This window comes from Danio aesculapii, chromosome 1 (genome assembly GCF_903798145.1).
Source record: "Danio aesculapii chromosome 1, fDanAes4.1, whole genome shotgun sequence".
In the NCBI taxonomy this organism is placed as follows: Eukaryota; Metazoa; Chordata; class Actinopteri; order Cypriniformes; family Danionidae; genus Danio; species Danio aesculapii.
Window position 1 is genome coordinate 43,201,432 of NC_079435.1, and position 17,325 is coordinate 43,218,756.

The 17,325-nt window shown below is 37.9% G+C and overlaps 1 protein-coding gene across 4 annotated transcripts in view; it reads left to right on the forward strand.

The window, feature by feature from the left end:
- The window catches only part of sorbs2a (sorbin and SH3 domain containing 2a), a 105,445-nt gene extending 88,120 nt beyond the window's left edge, over positions 1-17,325 (forward strand). For 3 of the 4 annotated variants that reach the window (XM_056460800.1, XM_056460807.1, XM_056460814.1), the window contains 9 exons: positions 2,181-2,295; positions 2,387-2,515; positions 2,597-2,767; positions 3,730-4,557; positions 5,850-6,662; positions 8,457-8,564; positions 8,827-8,864; positions 8,948-9,054; positions 11,555-17,325. In XM_056460800.1, coding sequence (XP_056316775.1) covers positions 2,181-2,295; positions 2,387-2,515; positions 2,597-2,767; positions 3,730-4,557; positions 5,850-6,662; positions 8,457-8,564; positions 8,827-8,864; positions 8,948-9,054; positions 11,555-11,616 — 2,371 coding nt within the window. In that variant the 3' untranslated portion in view covers positions 11,617-17,325. The remainder of the gene's footprint in view (positions 1-2,180; positions 2,296-2,386; positions 2,516-2,596; positions 2,768-3,729; positions 4,558-5,849; positions 6,663-8,456; positions 8,565-8,826; positions 8,865-8,947; positions 9,055-11,554) is intronic. The other variant, XM_056460816.1, reaches the window with a different exon arrangement.

The following is a 17,325-nucleotide window of genomic DNA, read 5'->3' on the forward strand; positions in this document are numbered from 1 at the left end:
CAAAATATTCTAACTTAAAATTAAATGAAACAGTCTCAATAAAATATGGAATATAGCTTTTCCATTGAAGACCAAAAACTAGATATGCATTGTTTATGTGTATCATAAGTGATATGTAAAATTATGTGTCGGCAAGAACAGTAAACTACTGAAAATTTTGGATTTCGCAATTATCTAGCAAACCCTTTGTTTTAAGTCCACTTTGCAATGTCAGTTTATAGCAAGCTTTACTGTTGTAGTTGGTATTACAGTACATAGTGCTCAGCTGTATAGCACTGAGTGAATAAGTAGAGTAATGACTTGAGTAATGAGTAATGACTGGCAAATAATAATGTGTTATTTTGTAAAATGTGCATTCAGTCTCATAGTTCTGTTAGCTCACATTGAAGAATTAGAAAAGACTATAGCAAACTTCACATATTAATTTAGTTTTCGTCTAGTTTTTGAAGGTAGAAAATTGTTCATCATGAAAATTATGCCGAAACTTTTTCATTAACGAAATTAACTCTGTATAAACCGAACCATAAGCCAAAACTTAACATAAGTGGTAAACACATCCCTTAATTCTAATTGGTTGATTGGAATGTTGTTCCAGGATTATCATAAATGTTAATCCAGGAACATGACCTACTTGGTGAAATCAGGTTGGCATTGATGGCATGGCTGTCAATCATTGCATGATGAAGTACCAGCTTGCTTGAAAATCTTTAATTATTGAAGAATTTCAAGGTCCATGAACTGCGCTTGACATATGCATATGACCAAATTCATTGCATAACAATAGTGGTCCCGCACATTGTTGTAACTTGGGAATAACAAATGTTCCCAGTGACTAAAAAGAAAATCTTGGAACAAAAATGATATTCATTCTTATTTATTATTTATTTATTCTCGGGAATGATGAACATTGGAACGTCTGCAATTATTTTAGGAAAACAGACCGCTCAAGTTGTTCCAGACAAATCTTGACCACATTACAGTTCCATACACTTATTTCACAGCCCACAACAAAACACAACAAAAGACTTTGGTTGAGATGCAATAGTCCTAGTGCAATAAAACTAATCCTACACACATGAGCAGTTTAAAAAGAAAAAACTGACAAATGTGTTAAATAAAACATTTGAACATTGCCTTTAGGTTTGATAATCACAATATAAGCTGAATAATTCGCTCTGGCTCATTGAATAATAAACAAATTACATAGCTGAAGTGTGCCAGCTACTCTGCTTTATGTCAATGCTGCTTCACCACATCGAATGTGAATTGTTTTTTAATAAATCATTGACCCAATTTCTATTATTCTTGGGTAAAGTTACTTTTAAATGTAATATATTACCATCTTAAACCTAACAATCTAAATAAAAACACAAATATAACATAACACTCACTTCCACATTACTTTTCTAAAAAGTAGCTAACACATTAAGTTACTTTTTTTAAAAGTGATTTTCAGTTGTAATATATTACCTTTAAAAGTAACTTTACCCAACATTGTATAATGTATGTTTATAGACACCATAGATACATACATTAGATATCGCATACGGACCCTGAGTATGCGTCAATACCGCCGCCACGTTTGTGCAGTGCTCCCAGGACAAGTAATATTCAACCGCACTAGTCAAGACTAAAGCCAATCTGAAGATGCTGGACTTTAGCGCTGTGTTCGGGTGTAGTAACGAGCAAACAAAGAAAACAAAGCATAAAGGCACAACATTTCATAGATAAGATTTGGTTTTTTATGACTTTGAATGTTACGAACTTTTGTGCTAAACAAGTAACGTTATTGATGATAATACAGTCATTTACTGCATTGACCATAAGGCAAAGTAGCACCAACTTGCTCTTTGTCGGCAATGTCCGTTCGGCCACATGACTATCGATGTAAAAAAAGTGATGTAAAATGATAATTTTCGTAATTAAAAAAATATTTGTATTCTGACCACCTAGAAAACTCCCAATCATAGATATATGTATAAATGTTTACATCATCTATGGCTCCGGATGGCCAGTCCTTCACTACACCTTGGTCTCACATTCAATTCAAAGGAGAGCTACCCTGTACTAAAATGTCGGCGCTATTGACGTATTCCTTTCAATAGACAACAACAGCATAGGCGACATCTAATGTAAATATCTATGTATAGACATGAACATGCTTGCATGTATGTTTGCAGGGAAATTTCCTTTAAAAAGGGTGATGCTGTCAACATCATCAGACAGATTGACAGTAACTGGTATGAAGGTGAACACAGAGGGCGGATTGGGATTTTCCCCATCTCTTATGTCGAGGTCAGTGATTAATCTTTTTAAATCATCTAAACTCCAACTCAAACATACTTAATCACATTCTCCTTACTTTATCTCTTATTCTCTCCTTCAGAAGGTGGCGTCTCCAGAGCGGAGACAGCCTGTCAGGCCTCCTCCTCCAGCTCAGGTTCGAGAGATGGGAGAGGCCATTGCGCGATACAACTTCAATGCTGACACTAATGTGGAGCTTTCTCTCAGAAAAGTAAATGTACTAAAACACATATACTTGCTCAGCCCACCCTGAATCATAAAGTTTAATGCATGCTTGTTGTTGCTGTTGTAGGGGGAACGGGTCATCCTTCTAAGGAAGGTGGATCAGAATTGGTATGAAGGAAAGATTCCTGGCTCAAGTAAGCAGGGCATTTTCCCTGTGTCTTATGTCGATGTGATCAAGGGCTCACCTTCCAAGAGCCCCAGTCACCAAGGAGACACGCACACATATAGAGCACAGAAGGTAAGTCTTTAGCACCATTCTTGGACCATCACACCCCTAAAAAGGCTTTTCACACTTAAAAAAATGTCATCCTAAACCTTGGGTAAATTAATTCCTGTTATCTTGCTTACATTTTTACATGGATCCTATTTTTACCAGGGGTTAACAAATAATCCTGGTAGTCATTTCACACTGTGCATTTCTAAACTGTTAGTTAATTAGCATATTTGTATATATTGTGCCACTATGACTGAATAAATACATTGTGCAACATGTTTATTAAAAAAAACTACAGCATTGTACATCCTTATGTTATTAATTGGAAACTTCCATCAAGTTTTTCCGGAAGAAATTGTATTCAGACTATAGTTTCAGTAATACAATGATCTTATTTTCACTCTAAAACAAATATATCTGATTGGTTGTTGTTGGGATATTTTAAAGCCAAACATACAGCCCAAGATGAATCAGACTCCATTTGACAGCTTGCACAAACAAAGCCACTGGACACATGCATACTAGAAAGAATCATACTTGTCTAGTGTCAGCGAGATGAAAATATCTGTAAATGAGTTTAAAGTGTATCATTTAATTTCCCCTCTAAACACTCAACATGGCATCTATTGTTTCTTAAGTAGTTCATTGTTGTTGTGTTATTCTCGATTCAAAATGTGAATCACTGGGTGGGGGAACCTAATTGGAGCAAAAACAATTCAGAGTGCATGTGCTTGTAAATAAGCATGGTTACCTTAATCAGGTAGAATATATAATATGCACATGCTGTTCTTGAGACATCATTTGTGTCTCAAACTGTACACCTCAATGCATCACAAAAGTGGTGTTAGCCTGCTGTGAATCATGGATCATGTGGGAAAGGTTTCTTTACGCAGGGATTATAATAATGATTATAGTGTGAAAAGTCTGTCCTAAATACTTTATTTACATCAACAAAGGTTTTCCTGTTTCTTTTTCCTTTGCTCAAGCATGATACAGTCTCCCATCTGCTGTGCCTTGAATCTGCCGCTAGGACACACCTTCAATCAGTCACTAGCGAATGGCTGTCCCTCACATTGGGTGTCTCCACCACTTATGCATCTTCCTGTGGCAGTCCTTTGCCACCCACACCTCCTCCTTTACCCAGTGACCTGCACTACACAGGCCCACAATCCCCTACTCCACCTGTGCGAAGGTCCTACCCAACACAAAACCTTTCTCCAAAATGCCCCCCTTTTCCCAGCCAAGGACCAACCATTTCAGAGTCCTTAAACAGTCCCTGTTACTCAGATGAACTTCTCTACAGAGATAAATTGACAGCAATAGATGTAGCACAGTCTTTTAGTTTACCCATGAAACAGATCAGAGATCATGAACAACAGATGGGTCACGATGGTAAAAAGTTTTTAGAAGAACTGAATGTAAAGGAGCAAACCTTGAAGCAAAACTGTGACCCATCTAGACTAATAAGCGAACCTGATCCATATGGTGAGCTTATGTCGATGTTTCTTAAAAATCAGCTATATAATGAACTTGAGTTCAAATTGGCCATTCGGTCGAAAAACATAGCTAATCTAGAATTATTACCTGCTGAGCCACTGCCCATCAAGCCAAGCCACAAATTTGAACAAAAACTAGAAAAACAGCACGATAACTATGAGAAAAAGGCTGAAGATTTGTTGTCAGTCATTTGGAATGAGAAAACGGAGTTCCACAGTCCAGCCGCGCTAAACTGGGAGGATCTTCCTGAGTTGTACATACAAGAGGATGATGAAAAAATCAGCACTTCAGGCTTAAAGACTGTTTTGAAAAAAGAGGTAGAACTTGCAGTGTGACAAAAGCATGTTAGTCCCCAAAACCCAAAATGTTTATGCAAAATTTACATACATTGTTTGCATGTTAACTGACTGAATTAGAGGGGCCATATCTACTATCAATGTAGTATTACTTAGTGTTTCTTAACTTGACTGGCTATGTTGATAGCACATCAAAGGCACATTTTAAACAAGAATGATAACCATATGATTTCCAGTGGCATTGTAAAAGGAGTGGTCCGGAGGCTTAAAGGGGCCTTATTGTGCTTTCCCCAGTGCTAAATTTGTAAATTGCGAGGTCCCGGAACAGATTGGGGTAGCGGATTTGGCATGTTACAAGAGAGCCCTGAGCTTATAATATCTTGGAGCCCTGGGCTCCCTTCTGTTGGCAGGGTGAGAGGAGAACTTGATCTCAGGTAGATTTCAATTAAAGCCCCCTGACTTATTTCTGACTAATGACAGATGTAGGGATGCTAAGGAGAGATATATGGCATGCTAAGAGCTTGACTATGATGCCAGTTTGGTATGTTTAATTTACTTATGTTGCGTGTTTTTTGGACTGTGGGATGAAAACTGAAGAAGCCAGGGAAAACCCACGCGAGCACGGGGAGATCGAGCAAACTTCGCACAGAAATGTTGACTGGTTTAGTAGGGACTTTAACCAGAGACATTTTTGCTGTGAGGCAACAGTGCTAATCACTGGGCCATCGTTGTTCCCATCTAGAATGGAGGGCGAGTAGGGAAGGGTGGGGGGTATTCTTCAAGATGAAGATACTGAGATAAGAATCTCTGGTTATTTATAATGAGTTAGGAATTATTTGATTGGTGAATTGAGTGAAGGCTAATTCGGGACCAGACGTGGACAATCATAAGCATGTGATGCTCCCGAAATTAGTTTATAAATAAACGTCACTTAAAACAAATAGTTCTGGTCCTTTATTCTGATTAGTTGAGCCATCTTTGAAGCGTTTCTAAAACACTCTATAAACATTCACCTGTGACTGTTGCTTGGCAATCATTCCACTATATTTATTGAGTATAAGAAGTAGTCTCACTCAACGGCCCTTAACTGTGCTAAATTCACTGTAAACTACAGCTTCTTGTGACTTATTGCTTTAGTCTGTAACTTCTCCATTTACAAAGATAATAGACAATAATTTACAATAATATGGCCTCTTTAAGTAGTCTTTATCACACTAGTTCTTGTGTACTTTTAAAAATCAGGTAAAAAGTTGTAAAGGGTAGTGAACCTCAGTAGCAGAACAAAATTTCAGCTCTGTTCTTTTCTTTGCCAGGCTGACTCCTCCTCCATCATTCCATCTTTCCCCATGTCTTCCTCCCCCACCCCTGATTCCTCCCTTCATCTATCTTCCACTAGCTTTTCTCAAATAAACACTGAATCATCTCCTCTTGTTGTTCAGTGCACTCCGCTGTCTGCTGCCAAACATTCATCTTGTTCTCCTCCAATTCCTCTGGCTTCTTCTTTTGAATTGGTGCCCTATTTCTCCTCTAACCTTCCAACCTCAATTGTTTCCTCCACTTCAGAATCTCCTCTCCCTCCATTATCTCTCTCTACTCCTCTTCCTTCACCTCCTTCGTCTCCTCCCTACTCCCCAATCCCACTTCCTCCACCTCCTTCAATGACACTCAATATTCCTCCTCCTTCATCCTCTTCTCTGCCTTCTAATCTTCGCAACACATCATCACCATCTCCTCCTCCCTCCCCTCCACAAGCTATTCTTTCTTCTGTTTCTCCTCAGCTTTCCTATTCTCCTTCTGCTCCTATTCACTCTAATATCTCTACTTCCTCATCTTCTCCTCAAATCCCACCATCACCTCTATCATCTCCTTTTCCTTCATTACATCCTCCTCTTTATACCTCTTGCAAGCCTCTTCTACCAACTATTCCAGCCTCCCCACCCTCATCTCCCTCTCCTCCTCCATCTTCTTCAGACCAAGCTCCACCCTCTCCCCCTAAATCTCCTCCTCTTCTTTCCTCTCCTCCTCCCTCCTCTGTTCCTGTGGTCTCCTTTACATCCACCCCTCCATCCTCTCCCCCTGTTTGTCCTCTCTCCCCTCGTTCACAGCCCCGATCTCCTAAGATTAAGGTAAAAAGAATGAACAATACAATGGTTCTTTGTGGACATGCATATGTTCTTTAACTTAAAGTAAACAAGGGTGATGTGTGGTGCATGTATGGTACATGTGCAGTGGTGTATGATTACCTATAGAATAACCTCATTAAACAGTAACAAAGCCCCTTAAAGGCAAGTCATTTCACTTGGCGGCCATCTTTGAAACGCCTCTCTCGCAGTATGCTCTGGCATTCTATCTGAATAGGGAAACATCAAATTCTCCAAAACTGTTTGCCAAGCTTACGATTACATTGCATATTTGGAAACACCAATAAAATTAAACAACAACTGTCTCATAAGTTTCATTTCTAAATGTCCAATTCAAACAAAATCTGCATATTTTCAGGTTGCCTAAGCTAATGCGCACTCAAAAGGAACGAGATCACGACACCAACCTCATTAATGGCCGTTCTACACATTATCATTCTCTGGAGAAGATCGCCTGATTGTGCTGGTCTTCTGTAGTAATTCACAACTTGGTCTTGATGGTCCAGAAATGGAAGTGACTCTTTGTTTACAAGTTTGTGGGTGTTCATACAGTTTATAAAACCAAAAAAACTTTTGTTATCAAGTGCACTCAGTTCTTTAAAAGTACAGATTTCAAGCTTTATCTGGATATATTTCTTATGTCTGTGAAGCAAGTATTTGCTGAAATTCCAGTGCATTTGTTGAACGCCAAACTGTCGTAAAAGCACACGTCTGCTCAGAGCTTCTCTGTCAATCTATAGCGATCGATGATTGGCTCCTGTACTAGTAGGCGGGGCTTCATCCACCATGTTGACAGTTACACTTTTCCCCAATCAAAACTATTCTAGTGACATGTCTTGTGTTTTCTATGGTCTTTGACAGTAATCATCATGTTTGAGAATAGACCCCCAAGTATTTGAAGCAGTGTATCTGGCGTAAGAAGTAGATGCACTTTCAAAGATGCTAAAGACCACAGCCTCTAGTGTCTGTCACTAGAACACCTGTTGAGGAGAGGGGAATGAGGTTTACTTTAAAGCTCTTGCATCAAAGCGCATTCCCTTCTGGGTCACGGCACCAATTTAACCATTCCGGTTCTACTCGCATCACTTTAAGCATTATTCAAACTGCCATTTCCAGTGTTGCTAAGACTACAGCCTAGTCACCAGTATCTTTCTTGAAGCAAAAGGGGTTTGTGTAAACAGCTGTTACTATATGGCCTCTATTACACGTACTCCCCTGAACCTAGCTCCCATAAAATATACCAGCGTAGCCCCTCTGGTTTTGCTCCCATCATTTCAAGTGGGATTCAAAATATTATAATATAATAATAATAATAATAATAATAATAATAATAATAATAATAATAATAATGATGATGAAATTCTCATCCGAGTCAGGGCACCAATGTAAGCCCTTTGGATCTGCTTGCTCCGATGCCAGCAGAATTTGAACTGGCAACATGCGTTGTATTGATGGGGAAATATGCAACATAACAATACAACCAGCTGGACTGTCCTTCTTTTCCTCTCGCCATTATTCTAAATATGGCAATACTGGAAGTAAGGCAGGTGTGTTTGTGCATGTATGTCTACAATATGTCTCTTTCTTGCAAGCTAAACCCTACCTAAGATAACTTAGTAACAGTACTAAAAATTCTGTAATGACTACTAAAACTTAATTGTACTTAAATTGGAAATAACATGGGCAGTGATTTTATGACAGAGAATGAGGTTGTTAATAATTCTGAGATGGATTTTGTATGAAACTGCTGATTGGCTGCTTTGCATTTGATTCTTGCAGACAGTTTATAGGCAGGAAGTGGTGGTTGAGGGTAAGCCACCCCGTAGCCCCAATTCCACAAGGAGGCGCTGTTTTTCTCCCTGTTTATCACCCAGTAGAGCACGAAGGGTAGGATGGAGTGTGCTGTGACACTAGCAGCAGTGCAGACTGGGAAATAAAGCATTTTCTAATCATTTTTACAGTTCTGTGGTCTCAAACTTGGTGAATTTTCCTTTTGTGTGTATTGTAACAACAGGTTTTCTCTAAGCTCTGTGATGACCATGAAGACTCACAGAATGACATCCTGTGCCTGGATTTGGCATGATGTTCTGATGCATTAACATGTTACATGTATATTATACTGACATTTTTCTCTCTCTCTTTCTATCAGAAAATGATGCAGGATTCTCAGCATGCAGGTGGTGACCCGTAAGTATTTTTTTAGCACTTTAATTTTGCCTATTCAACTAATGTTATTTTATTATAAAATGTTATTTAAATTTTTATTAAAGCTTCCAAGCTGTGTACAACTATGTGCCTCGTAATGAGGATGAGCTGGAGCTGAAGGAAGGGGATGTTGTTGATGTTGTCGAGAGATGTGACGATGGCTGGTTTGTTGGTAAGTCTTTTATAAAGATACTACAGTGCCTTTGCAAGTGGTATGCAATTTTTATGGGTTTGTGATTTGTTAATATAGACTATTCTATATTGTGAAGACAAAATTGTTGGCCCTCCTGTGAAATTAGTTGTTAAATGACTTTTTGATAATGAATTAACCTTCCTTCCCTTGTTAACCACATTAACCTAGTTAAGCCTTTATTGTGCACTTTAAAATTGTAACTTAAACTATATGTATATACACTCACCGTCCACTTTACTAGGTACACCTGTCCAACTGCTCGTTAATGCAAATTTCTAATCAGCCAATCACATGGCAGCAACTCGATGCATTTTACGATGTAGACATGGTCAAAACGATCTGCTCCAATTCAAACCGAGCATCAGAATGGGAAGGAAAAGGTGATGTAAGTGACTTTGAACGTGGTATGATTGTTTGTGCCAGACGGGCTGGTCCGAGTATTTCAGAAACTGCTAATCTACTGGGATTTTCAAACACAACTATCTCTAGGGTTTACATAGAATGGACTGAAAAAGAGAAAATATCCAGTGAGTGGCAGTTCTGTGGGCGCAAATGCCTTGTTGATGCCAGAGGTCAGAGGAGAATGGCCAGACTAGTTCGAGCTGATATAAAAGCAACAGTAACTCAAAAAAAAAAAACACTCGTTACAACCGAGGTATGCTGAAGAGCACCTCTGTACACAACATGTCCAACCTTAAGGCGGATGGGCTACAGCAGCTGAAGACCACAACGGGTGTCATTCCTGTCAGCTAGAAAAAGGAAACTTAGGCTACAATTCGCACAGGCTAACCCAAAATTGGACAATAGTAGATTGGAAAATCGTTGCCTGGTCTGATGAATCTTGATTTCTGCTACATTATTCAGATGGTAGGGTCAGAATTTGGCATCAGCAAAATGAAAGCATGTATCCATCCAGCCTTGTATCAATAGTGCAGGCTGTTGCTGGTGGTGTAATGGTGTGGGGGATGATTCTTAGCACACTTTGGGCCCATCCGTACCAATTGAGCATCATGTCAAGACCACAGCCTACCTGAGCATTGTTGCTGACCATGTGGTTTTAATGATAACAGTGTACCCATCTTCTGATGGCTACTTTCAGCAGGATAACGCGCCATGTCATAAAGAGCGTATCATCTCAGACTGGTTTCTTGAACATGACAATGAGTTCATTGTACTCGATGGCCTCCACAGTCACCAGAACTCAATCCAATAGAGCACCTTTGGGATGTGGTGGAACGGGAGATTCACATCATGGATGTGCAGCCGACAAATCTGCAGCAACTGCGTGATGCTATCATGTCAATATGGACCAAAATCTATGAGGAATATTTCAAGTACCTTGTTGAATCTATATTACTGAGGATTAAGGATTAAAGGTGCAGTAGGTGATCTGCGACAATACTAACCAGCTAGCATAAATCTCTATTACATGTTTACATGCTATTTCTGATCGAATAATCAGAGTAGTATGGTAAATAGAACACGTCACAGGCTGTCATTGTTCAAAAATGAACCAATGTGAATATAAAACCAACTCAGCTCAGTAAACCAGGCTAGGAGGAATAGCGCTATTGGCTGATGTTTTGTTGATAAACTAAATAAATATCTACATTATCGCTACTGTAAAAGGAGCCTTATTATGAAACTGAAAATAGTCATATCAATCTATTGCTGGGAGATTTCAGTGGCTGAACAGCACTTCTGTGCATATAACCCATTTGTAACAACATCGTCTACATCAGCTTTGCGTGAAGCTAAAATCATTTTAAAGCAGAACATTACCTGTCTAACAGAAACACTTCAGCTATGCTGTCGTCCTTCCTCCAGCGTGCAAAAGTAACTCCAATATTGATTCAGGATTTTAAAAAGTTTTGATTCATCATGTCTCTCTTTCTCAAATGAACCCGCAGCTTGTGTACACACAAACGGCGGACCTGCGTGTAAACAGCTGTGTATTAGTTCTAATCTGCATTTGCTGACAGACAGTTTGAGCAACGGAATTATGTGAGATGTCGGCCCGACACTATTTTATTGGATGAATATTTTTTTGTCTTATGACTTACCCAGAATATAAAAATACATATAAATACATTTAGATCATTTACTTTAATCAATACAATTGGAACGTGAAGAGACTGTCAACCAGCACAACAAAAAAGTTTCTGAAGACAATCACCTACTGCACCTTTAAGTTCTGAAGGCAAAAGTGGGTCCAACCTAGGACTATTAAGGTGTACCTAATAAAGGCTAGGTTTCCAAGTATGTTTAAATTTTTAGCTATGGTTACTGAATACATCTCACACCTATTTCTGATTAAGTTGCATCCTCGCTTGTATTCACTTCAGCTTGTTGTTCTTGTTATGCATTTGTGTTTCACATGTCGTTTTTTCTGTGACACACTCAGTGTGATTTTTCTGTGAGGGAGGGATTTCATGAAAGCTATTGTATTGTATTGCTGATACGCTGTGCTTGTTTTCAGGTACCTCTCGGAGAACCAGGTTATTTGGAACGTTCCCAGGAAACTATGTTAAACCGCTTTAACAAAGAGGAAACAATGGCACAACTATGGCCACTCCAGTGCCTACTGTGTAGGGCCAACGAGGCGCCTCACCTTTGAGAAAGTGTGTCTTTGTGTGCGAGTGTGTTCACAGACACTACAGTTTTAGCTCTGCCATTACTGCACAGACGAACCACGGAAGTTACTTCACTCTGAGCACTTTTTTTTTCATGCCACCATGCAACCTCCTCGCCGTTCTTTCACCTGCTTTCCTGACAACAGCACACACAGCGATGTTTTTCCAATATTTTGTTATTTTACAGGAATTAACACAATGAGGATTCAGACACGATATTGAGTAAGGTCAGTAGATCAGTATAAACTGAGAGAAAAAACTCAGGCATCAGTGTTGAACTGAATGTGTGTGTACTTGTTTATATTGTTTATGAGGACATTATATTGTATAATGTCATGGGTATGACCTAGTTGTACTCTATTAAGGTGGTTTACAGGAACATACCTTGTGTTCTTGTAATTTGAAAAGCTAAAAATAATACTTGCGTCTTTTGATATTTAAAATTTGCCACAGGTTTTCATTGATGGTTGGATTTAAAGGTAGGGAAAGACCATATAATAAGCATTTTTACAGTATAAACTACAATACAACTATGATAGTCCTCATAAACCATACATACAAGTGTATGTGCGTGTGTGTGTATTTAACATGCAAAGTTAATAGCAATAGAGACCACTGGTTATAGAAGGTGATGAATAGTTTCATTTAAAATGAGCTGAAAGTGATTTAATGGACAATTTATGATGTAGTCCATTCCCCGTTTTTGTGGCCAAAATAAGAAGCTAATTAAGTGTATAGGAAATATACTTTTGCCATACAGAAATATGAAATATGAAGGATTTGTGCTGTTGTTTAAGTGGCAATCTTTAATATAGGATAATGTCCATATAATTATCAGTGCACTGGGTATTTGTATAAGTTGTCTTTAAAATGAAAGTGCATTGAAATTCTGAAAAGGAAAAAATGCTTTTATGGGATTTGGTATAAACTATTTGATTAACGAACTTGTTTTTCTAATGTTTACTTGAGAATTTTATGAATAGGCTGTTTTAGAATTGTAAACCAGATTTTCATACAGTAACATTCTGTAAAACTGCATTAGAAATGAATGGCAACAAATGTTACAAAGTCAAGGTGAGCCTGCTCAAATGTTTCCCTTTTTATTTGTTTAACTAATTTATCTGAAAGGGTTCATCTTGCAGTTTTCCTTTTGAGCATTTGATCTCTGGTATAACAATTAAATTATGTAATTTATCTGCCACGTTTCTCATGAGATGCACTCTTTTAAAAACTGCATTGTATAGCGCAATAGAGAGAGAGAGAAAGAGCTGTTGGTCTTTGATGAATGTTGTTGTTTCTAAGCTTGTCTGGCATTTAAAAATTCATGTTTAGTTTTTGAAGGATTTGTACGTCAGTATTTTCTGCACTAAGTGTATCACTTGTTGTGTTCTCATCTGAAAACATATAGCTTGTTTTGCATCAGCTTTTACGAGTATGTTTATTCAGTGTATGAAAAAGTATGTCTGAAGTTCACAGGCAGCAAAGCAATCTTAAAGCACCTTAAGCATTTATTAGTTCTCTTATTTTTGTTTTCTTTAAAGTTGAAGTGTGTACATGAGATATTGCATCATTTTGTAGTGTGATATGCAGGGGAAATTATAGGTAAACCAATTGTAAGTTTATTGATCCAGCTGACCCTTTTCACAGACTTTCCTGATGCGTTTTTCACAGTCATTCGCATGAAAAGTAATGTAAGGTATTTAACTTAACAACACTAAAAATTGTGTTATTTTACCTTGGCATGACTGACTGAAGTCTCTTTCTCTCCTCATATCAACTTGCTATGGACATTCTAAAAGGCCATGCATTCAAATATTTTTTTCTCTCTAGTTTTATCGTGATCTCAACATAACAAAAAGATGTTTTCTTGTGATCACGACATATCAAACGTTGTTTTCTCGTTATCACGACTTAATTTTGGGGGGTTTTATTTATTTATCATTATTATTTATACCCGCCCAATGCATGAGCAGGCCACCAAAAGTTTTCAGATGGACACTCCAACCTTAGTAACAGAATCTTCCACATGTAACTTAATGATTGATGATGAAGGGACAACACGTGTATTTTGCCTATGGAGCAGCAAACTAAGCTAGAATGACTGCAGATGCACATTCGTGCAACACATTAAGGACTTTCAGAAGAGCCATAATCATATGAGCACAAACGCACATACTCATGATTAATGTGTATTCATGATAGCATTCATATATATCAGTGGTTCCCAAAGTGGTGGTCAGGATTCCTCGGAGGGTTGCGGGATAACTATTAGAATGAGCATATTTTGTCCATATGCTACAGAAGATAAAAGATGGTTGTTAATAGTTACAGGTATAAAACATCACACTTTTTTTCAACTAGATTGCAAATCCTGGAGTCTCATTACATTAGATTAAAGACACAGCAATAGGGTCAGATGCAGCAGATTAATTTCATGGCACCAGGGTAAACTTTGACACCTTTACCGCACTCGTATACATTAAAATGAAATGAAAAATGTAAACCACACTGAACATGGAGGATGATCTCTGAGTGGCAATCTTCAAAATTAAACAAAGAATAGACTTGAACCTATTGGTGTGTGTGAACCATTTTGGGGGTCACGAGTCACTGGCATTGTTATTTTGGGGGCCATGGGCTGAAAAGTTTGGAAACCCCTGATGTATACAGCAGGGGTCACCAATCTCGGTCTAGGAGGGCCAGTGTCCCTGCAGGGTTTAGCTCCAACTTCATCACCCTCATCACACCTGCCTTGGTGTTTCTAGCATACCTAGTAAGAGCTTGATTAGCTTGTTCAGGTGTGTTTGATTAGGGTTGGAGCTAAAATCTGCAGGGCACCGACCCTCCAGGAACAAGTTTGGTGACCCTTGATATACAGTATCATTATTTACAATAAAATTCCCTCAACTGTTTATACCATTTTAGAGCTCTATTCTATTCTCATTCTATGATGGTGCAAAATAAGTTGTTACATGTATGAATTAGATTATGAAGAATGATGAAGATCCTGCTTTTGCTTTAATGCATCTTTTGCGTAAGCTGTTTACAATTACATGAAAAAGTGAATCCCTTCAAATAATGCAATATGGCTAACCTTTTACAATGATGTTGTATTAATGTTAGTTAAAGCATTTACTAACACTAACAAATAATAAATAATACATTTGTTACAGTATTTGTTCATGTTAGTTAACATGAAAATACAGTTGTTCATTGTTAGTTCATGTTAACTCACAATGCATTAGCTAATGTTAACAAGCATGACTTTGGATTTTAATAATGCATGTTAATGCTGAACTATAATTTATAAATTCTATACAAGTGTTTTTCATAATTAGTTCATGTTAGTAAACACATTTACTAATGAAACCTTATTTTAAAGTGTGACCGCAATATGAAATAGCTACTGTGTCTAGGACATTCTCTTATGCTGAATAAATCGAAAACTCGAGAAAACAACTTTTGTTGTCGAAATGATGAAAAAATTAAGTCGTGATAACGAGAAAACAACTGTTGATATGTCAAGGTCACGAAACAATTAAGTCATTATAACAAGAAAACAACTGTTGATATGTTGAGAAAACGAGAAAGAAAAATATACTGTAATAACGCACGGCCTCTAAGGACTTTGGTAACTTGCTGTGATCAAGATCTTTTTTTTTTCATCTTGCTACTAAATCAAATGGGAACTCAAAAAATAATGTTTAATTCTAATTTCCATTCAAAAACCCCGGAAATTGTGAAAAGGGTTCATGATGGCACTTTGTTTTTTTGTACACGCAACTAATGGTTTGCATTTGGAGTGGAGGTGTTTGGTTGCCCAGTGGTAGATGCGAGGTGTTTTGGAAACCTGTTCGGAAACAATTGTAATTACATTTGATCCACATAAAGAGCTGCATATTCATAATAAGCATGCTTTTGTTCTTAAAATAGAGCTCAAGATTCTCACAATGTTCTCAATAGGGAACCAAAAGAAACTTAAAATGTTTTTTTTGTACGTTCAAATAATGATTCAAGGGCTTTTAGACTTTGATTTGGTTGCTAGAAGAATCTGCTCACATTGACAGTGACTTTTTTAACAGTAACATGTAATTGATAGTCTTATTTGAACAGTCGGGACATTTTTAAATAGATATTTCAAGAGTTCCCACTTAGATATGCTTGGCGTATAAAGCAGGTTTGGCATGCTGTCCCGGGAGAGAACCCTGAGCTCGGAGATATCTGAGCCCAGGGCTCCCGCCCGGTCGATAAGCATATCAGGAGATCCGAGATCAGGTAGGTCTCGAGAGCTCCCCCTTTTAGAAAAGGGAGGAAAAGGAGGAGATGGGGTGGAAGGGGGTATTTTTCCAAACGAAGATAAAACATTAGGGAGAAAATGATCCATTTATAGTAAACTAGGATCACTCTGATTGGATTATTACTGATTACAGATGAGTGGCCAGACGTGCTCAATCATATCACATGCTCCTCTCGAAATTGGTTTATGAAACTTCACTTAGTTTGTTTTGATCACTACTTCAGAGATCAGTGTTTATATCAGAACTTTTATTCCAATTGAAGTTTCGTAAAACTGGTATATCGAGAGGACTTTTGTGAAGCGATCTATTGACTGTTCACACATAGGCCTGAATTCCCACTTTGATTTACTTGTTTAATGAAAAGCCAGACTGATGGCGTTTATTAAGAAAGCAAAAAGTCACTGGGATGTTTGAATAGTGATTTGTGATCTTTGAGTTCAGCTCTGAGTAGAAGTGACACACTTCAGCTTTAAATGTTTAAACACACGTTTTGCATTTTCCAGCTTCACAGCTGTGTTTGCTAAAACTCTATATGTTCTTTTTGTATTGTACTGTACATGGGTTTCACTTTATACTTCACGTTATAAAGCTCTTGCTTTCTCACTTATGGTTTCTTTCATCTGTTTTGTAGTCCTTTATAATTCATCCCATGTGCCAAATTTATACACACTCAACGTCTTTGGTGCAAAAAAATTAAAATGTATGCAAAAAAATTGGCAGAGAATGTTTTCTGGGTATAATAAAGGACTTTCTTCAGCACAGGATGGATAGTGATGCACTCTCTAGTGTAACTGGAGTCACTATTTCCCTTTGATACAGCCACATACTCCTCTACTCAAGACAGTGGATATGACAGATATGGTGTTTTATCATCATATAGTGTTATAGTGTTGGTTTTGGTGGTTTATGAGGACACAAACTGTATAATGACATGGATATGACCTTAGACCTTGATGTGGTTTATAAGGACATGAAAAAAAATCATTCTTAACAGGGTCTTTTCAAATTCAAAATTTGCCATGTTTTGAAAGTAAAAAATATATTATGCCAACGGAGAGTCCTCACAAACCTCCAAAGTGTGTGTGTGTGTGTGTGTGTGTGTGTGTGTGTGTGTGTGTGTGTGTGTGTGTGTCTGTCTATCTGTCTATCTGTCTGTCTGTCTGTCTGTCTGTCTGTGTTCATAATTAACTTAGGTTCTTAAACTGCTCTCTGTCAAGTAAAGCTTTCTCCTATTTTTTTCCCTTTCTCCTTCTCTCTCCTTCTGTCTTTCTTTTGTTTGTTTTGTTCTGTAGCCAATAAATTTCTGCTCTGTTATTTGA